The 6,552-nt window shown below is 45.8% G+C and overlaps 1 protein-coding gene across 2 annotated transcripts; it reads right to left on the minus strand.

The window, feature by feature from the left end:
• Positions 1-855: 855 nt before the first annotated feature.
• On the minus strand, positions 856-5,125 carry SLITRK1 (SLIT and NTRK like family member 1). Of its 2 annotated transcripts, none has more exons than XM_046028189.1 (2): positions 4,703-5,125; positions 856-4,082 (listed from the first exon to the last, which is right to left on the minus strand). In XM_046028189.1, exon 2 carries the CDS (start codon positions 3,877-3,879, stop codon positions 2,053-2,055), a length of 1,827 nt encoding a protein of 608 aa, XP_045884145.1. In that variant the 5' UTR covers positions 3,880-4,082; positions 4,703-5,125; the 3' UTR covers positions 856-2,052. The 2 variants fall into 2 exon arrangements, with proteins under 2 accessions (XP_045884145.1, XP_045884144.1); XM_046028188.1 differs by having other exon boundaries at positions 856-4,196.
• Between the last annotated feature and the right edge of the window lie 1,427 nt (positions 5,126-6,552).

Genomic DNA, 6,552 nt, shown 5'->3' on the forward strand with positions numbered 1-6,552 from the left:
AATCTGTAGTCTTGTAACAAACTTCTCCAGGGTGGACATGTGGTGGAATGCAGACCCCCCCCCCATCAACATGTGTAATTTTGTTTGCTTTTTGTTCCTTAACTGCTGATAAAATAGGCTGCTTAGAAATCCCAGAGGAATATGATTGAGGCCAGGTTACACTCATAAAATTCCAACAGTTCAATGCTTTTCTTGTTAATTACTAGGCCACAACCAGAAATCCAAATGATGGAAAGAAACACTTCTTTAGGATAATGATTGATTTCCGTAAAGATGAGTGCTTTAACAAATTTCAGTATGCAGTTGTTGGGGCGGGGAGGGTGGGTGGGCACTAATTAGTTTTACCGTTTTCAGCAGATGTTGAATTCAAAACGCCAGCAGCATCTCAAATGCCAGTCATTAGGGCTGTCTTTCATCGAAGAGTGCTGACCAATGAAATCTCCACTCTGTTTAATGAGACCGATCTAGGCAGAGTCAATTAAATCAAATCTCTACTAACATCCTTAATATATCTGCAGTGTGTGCAGCAACAGCAGAAGCAGCAGGGAAGGATTTCCAATATTAATAAAGGGATTCACTGCCGCATAAGGAGAGGGGGAAAAGGAGGTGGGGGAGGGTATGTTGGGGAAGACCTTACTTTACCGACAGGGGAAAGCTGGAAAAGCCCGGGTGGGGATGGAGGAGGAGGGCAGCTACTTAAAGGATAAAGAGCTAAGTAAAACGATTTAGGGAGAAAGCCTTGATATCGCTCTGGAAGGGATCCACCCCCAACCGCCCCCCGTCCCAGGTCCCTTCCCCGGCAAATCCAATTTACCAGTTGCAAACATGAAGCTGGAAAAATGTAAGGACCCAGAGTTGAAAACATTTTCACTTTAATACTGAAAAAATATGCCATTATAAAATCCTCGAATAGAATTAGTAAGTTTCACGTGCTTCCTCGGTTCTTTTTTCCTACTGTGTAAGTAAGATTTACACCAGCACAGAATTGCTACCATAAGATCGCAGCCTAAGCACTAGAATGACATTAATTGGTCATGCTTAACTGCCTCAAAATCTTTTTTTTAATAATTACACTGATACTATAATAGAAATCATGGGTACTTATTTTACATTCAGATGGAAGGCATTATTGGATATCTATAGAAAAATATTCCCCCTCAAAAAAAAAAAAAAAAACCATCACCATCAGAATAAAGGAAAGAACCCCCAAAACAACCCATAAAACTTCGCTCAACAAAATACATTTTTAACTCATAAAATGGACTGATGATTAGCCATGCAAATGTCTTAAATAAAACCTTTACATTTTTTTTTTTTCACAGTAAACGTACGTATGCTCTGAACTGCCTACCGATCACAAATAATGGCGAAATGGCACTTTCTGATTATACTGTGTTTTGTTTATAGAAAGTTTGATACGATGGGACTTATCAGGTAAGAGGGTGGGTGCTGTGAACGTGACGCCGTCTCCAGTCGCCAAGGAGGGCAGCGTCCCTGGAGCGCGTGGTTTCCATGCGAGCCATGCAGCACTTTTTGTTTTTGTCAGAAGTCAAAGTTATTTATTTACAATACATTCATGCCTTCGTGCAACTGCCGTCCCTGCATAGCCAACAGGGAGCCATCACGCCCCCCTCCTCACGGGGCTAATCCACAGGGAAAAAATAGATATCTATCTCTCTATATAGATGTGGGTATATGTATATATGTATAGGACCGCGGCAGCCACCCCCATCAGCTCCACCGCAGAGGGCTAGTTCTTTGAGCAGGGCCCCTGCTGGGTTTTATCAAAAGGAGCTCGCAGCAAAGAGCGATTTGGCAGCGCTCTCCCAGCTCGCCACAGTCTGCTCTTTGTTTCCAGGAGGGAGCTAAGGGGTCAAACCCTCTCACTGGTGCGAGTTCATAGTTATTTATTTACTTATGTCCATAAAGCCTTGGGGCGCGCTGGACTTGGGTCTGGGCTCCTCTGACCCCTGGATGACAGCGGGGTGGGGACAGGTTGGTGGGGGTGGGCAGCGCCTCCCTCCCCACCCCCGCTCTACCCCGGCTGGGGTCTTAGTCTGAGAGCGAGTGGGAGCCACAGTCATATACTCTGTGGGCCCCATCTGCGTTGTAAGGCCCATTGTGCCAGTAGGAAGAGTCACAGACTGTCTGTAGGGAATTAATTTCGGACGCCGAGGAGTTGGCGTCCCTTCTCTTAGATCGTTTTCTATTCCTCAGGATAAACACGAGCATGCCCACTACAGTGAAGGCGGAGGTGACAAACACCAGCAGCAGTCCCGGGACCAACACCGAGATGGACACCCTGCTGGTGTCTAGATAGGAGTTGGAGTGCGTCCCGGTCTCCGCCAACCCAGTGCTGTTTTTACTGTGCGAAGTTAACGTGGGCGAGATCCTCGCGTACAGCTGGGGGCAGATCTCGTCATTGGAGAGGAGCATGAAATCCTTCCTAAAGAAGTTCACCGGCGTCTCACACTTGAGGTCGCTCATCAGCACTTCGGAACCCAGGCGTTCTGCCCATTGCTTAAAAGGCACAATGGTGCAGGAGCACTCCCAAGGGTTTCCATGCAGGTCGATCTGGATGATGGAGGTTAACTGGTCCAGCACCCCTGCCACCGGAAGGTACATGAAGTAATTGTTGTGCAGGCTGAGCTTAGAGAGCGAGACCCCAGCGAACACGTCCACTGGTAGGGACCTCAGTAAGTTATTATTGAGAATGAGGATCCTCAGTTTGGGCATGGCATTGAAAGTGCCAGGAAGGATGAGCTGGATTGCATTGTACTCCACGTTCAGGTACTCAAGGTTTTGCAGCCCAGCGAATTTCTCCCGGGACAGCGTGTCCAGGTAGTTGCTATCCATATACAGCCACCTGAGGTCCAAAAGGTTCTTAAAAGTGTTGTTCTCTACAGTAGCAATGTTATTGTTGCCCAGATCTAACAGAATGAGATTCTTGTAATCCACAAAGTGCGATTTTCGGATACTATGGATCTTATTATCTCGAAGGAAAAGCTCCTGCACGTTGGAGAGTTTGGGCTTCAAATCAGCCAAACTGCTCACGTTCCGGTTGTTGCAGTTCATCTTTAAACCCGACCCCGGGATGTGGTCGCAGCTGCAGCCCCCAGGGCAGGGCAAGCCATTGGCTGGGGGTTTGTTTCTGGCGCTGCCGGTCGCTATCGCAGCAGTGGGTCTTATTTTGATCTGCCAGTTGCCTGGGATCTTTGTACCTCCGTTTGGAGCAGACCCTGGGGTGGCATGATCCTCTTGCCCATTTGTCTTGAAAGGGGTTGGCAGGGGGCCAGGAGCGAAGGTCTCTTCTTGGGCAGGGGGTGCTGGGAGACTTGAATCCACTCGGTTTTTCAAAGGACACAAGTCCTGTTCTGTGGTTTCATTGAGGTCTTTCCCCTGTAGTCTGGTGGGGGCTTCACAGACAACTCGGCCGATCAGAGCATTTTTGGGAATATTTTCCAGCCATTCTTTCAGGGAGAGGAGATCACAGGTGCAGTCCCACGGGTTATCCTCTAGCAAAATCTCGGCAATGCCAGGGATTTGCTCCAAGACTTCCTCATACGGCAGTGTTTTCAGTCTGTTTCCCCGGAGGTCGAGGTGGGTGATGGGCACATACTGGAACACGTTGGCAGGTAGGGTGCTGATGAGATTGTCATTTAAAATGAGTACCTCCAGCTTGTTCAAGTCCTGGAAGGCCCCAGGGTCTATATCCCGTAATAAATTAAAATCGGCCTGGAGGTATTCCAGATCGTCCAGCCCCAGAAAAGTCTGCTTTCGAAAAGACTTTATCTTGTTGTTGTTGATGTGCAGCCTTTTCACCAGCTGCAGCCCCAGAAAAGCCCCAGGAACGATTTCATGCAAGCCATTGTTTTCCATGTGCAAACTAACCGCATTATAAAAGTTAGCAAACTCATTAGGGAAAAGTCGAGTGAGGGAATTACCATGCAGAAATAGATGGTAAAACTGGGAAGTCGGGGCGGTGAAACGCTGCAGACTTGTAAAGCCCTTTTTTTCACAGTCTACGTGTAGGTCCCCTTCTATCTCATTGCAGGAACAGATCTTCTCTTTACAAACGTCCCCTGTAACGTTTCCAGCGGCAAAACAAAGAGACGTCTCCAGCAACAGAATCCAAAGCAGCATTTTTAAAGCGAGCAATTCATCCCCGATCTCATCACAAAGTAACAGCGACCATCCTGCTCGCCACAGACACAATTCAAGTTCATTTAGTGCTCCAATGTCCGAACCCAGGGAAGGAGAAGAAAAGGGTTTGGGGGGGTGGGGGCGGATTCCTTCCTCCCTAACCCCCCCGCACTGCAACAACCCAGGCGCCAGTCAATAATTATATCCACAGACTATCCAGGCACGTAGTGCAAGGCAAGCAAAAAGGAAAAAATAAAGGGGGGGGGGGGAGGAAAAAAAAGAAAGAAAAAAAGAAAAAGAAAGGAAGAAGAGAAAGAAAAGAAAAAAGTAGAAAAAAATAACCCCACTCCCCCTCAACCCTTTAAAAATTACCAAAAGAAGTTAAATATATACATATAAATTAAAAATACACCCTTACAGAACCTGATCTAGTGGTCCTCACTAATCAGGAAAGGAACAATGCTAGTAATTAGAAGCAAGTGCATGTTAGAGAAACAAGCAGAGGGTTTGCAGCGTAGTACAGGCGCACTGCCTGTGCATGGCTGTGCGTCGGACTGACCTTGCCTCTCTGATACAAAGCAGGGTTTTCGGCGGCTTCTGTAGCTGAGGCGGCTGATGGAGTTCTTGCTGTGGCTGCAGGTTGCCCAGAAGTCCCCCCGAGGTGCTGTCCAGTCCCCCCGGTGCTGAAATCACGCCCGACCGAGGAACTCACGCCGCCGAGCCAATGGCGCTGGAAAATTTCCGCAATCGCTGCGTTTTGTAGCTGTCCATCCTTTTCCTTTCCTTCCCTTCGGTCCTCTTCAGCTTTTTTTCTGGGCTCCGGCTCTCGGTTACTAGCTCTTCTTTTCTTTTTCTCCTCTTTATTCTGCTCTTTCGGAATTACGTGGAGGGGGTGGGGGGCGGGGGGCGAGTTGTCTGAGGGAGGGAGAGAGCGCGAGAATGGGGAGTGGGGTAGAAGAGAGTTGCTAAGAAGCTCTGCTTGTTCCAGCCTGGTGCACTCTGAAAGATCTGACACCCTCTGCTGATCTGCAGTAGCAAAAATCCATCTGGTGAGGGAATGCTGAAGGAAAAAAAAAATCAATCCACGTACAGGGCAAGCGTTAAAAATGTGGGCATTAAAGGCTGTCGATCCACATAGACGCTTATTTTAAATGGATTATTTAATTCTTTTTGCGTGCTGAAAACTTTACCCTTTCCTTTCCTTAAGGACCTCACAGCCCCCACTACCTCCAGCATTTGGAAAGGAGCGCTTTTAAAACATTTATTTCCCAATGGCTTGAATAAAATTAGTGTCAGGGTGTCAAGCGAACAGCAATTTGAGGTAATTATACTGCACGCCATTTTCATCGGTGCTTTAAATGCATTTCTTCCGTCTCTGCAGTACAATGTTTTATGCTATTTGATGTCTTTGAAATTTTTTTGGCATGTTGAAAGCGGTTATTTGGAACATATAGTCATATCATATATATTTTTTAAACAATATAACTGGGTATGAATTTTTTGTTGCATGGTATATAATTTAGACACATACTTTTTCTTTTTTAAACTTGGTATAGAATTTTAGTCAATTTGGTCGTTGAGAGTTAGGTTTCTCTGATGATATTTCTTAGATGTTATTTAAGTCTGCAGGGTGAAAATACAATGCAAAGGCTTCCGTCTTTGAATCCAGACCCTAAAGCTTTCACTGAGAACCGGAAAAGGAGGGAGGGAGCAGGAAAAAAAAATCCCAGTATGATTCGTGAGTGCTCTTAAATACCCACTCGCAGACTGGCACACGCATCACACACACACACACACACACACACACACACACAGTCTCTCTCTCTCATCACACTCACAAAGTTTCCGAATCCATATGGACAAATTTAAAATGCTTACAAGTAAATAACCAGTTGCATTTTGAGAGAGAGAGAGAGGGAAAGAGAGAGAGAAAGAAACCATTGATTTCTAAGGCCCAGTGTGAATGTTATCTGCAGGTAGTGAGCAGTTTCTCTTCTCTGGGTCACTGGTGCTGGTGGAACACCCAGCAAGGATTCTTCCCAGAGAAGAAATCATCTGGTTCCTCAAACTTAAATGGAGCTTATAAACACCAAGTTCTAAAAACATCTGAGAAGGGAGAGAATGTGAGAATGCTGCTTGTTGGAAGTCAGCTGTTCTGCTGACTTTTTTGACAGAGTTGACACCTTTTCCATCAATATATTCTAAAACTTGTGTGCATGATTTTAGGGTTTGAATGTATAGGATATTATTATTATTATTTCCTTTCTTCAGTAGAAGCAGAAATATGTTTACATCAGTTTCCCTTTTAATTAGGTCTTACACAGTTGGACAGTTGTTAATATGCCTATTAATAATCTGAGTAAGAGATCCAATATTCAAAGACGTGTGCATTTTGAAAAGGCTAGAGAG

Source organism: Meles meles, chromosome 14 (genome assembly GCF_922984935.1).
Source record: "Meles meles chromosome 14, mMelMel3.1 paternal haplotype, whole genome shotgun sequence".
Lineage (NCBI taxonomy): Eukaryota > Metazoa > Chordata > Mammalia > Carnivora > Mustelidae > Meles > Meles meles.

Coding starts and splice junctions, on each gene's coding strand:
- SLITRK1 (XM_046028188.1), bottom strand. CDS start 4,143: ATGCTGCTTTGGATTCTGTTGCTGGAGACGTCTCTTTGTTTTGCCGCT.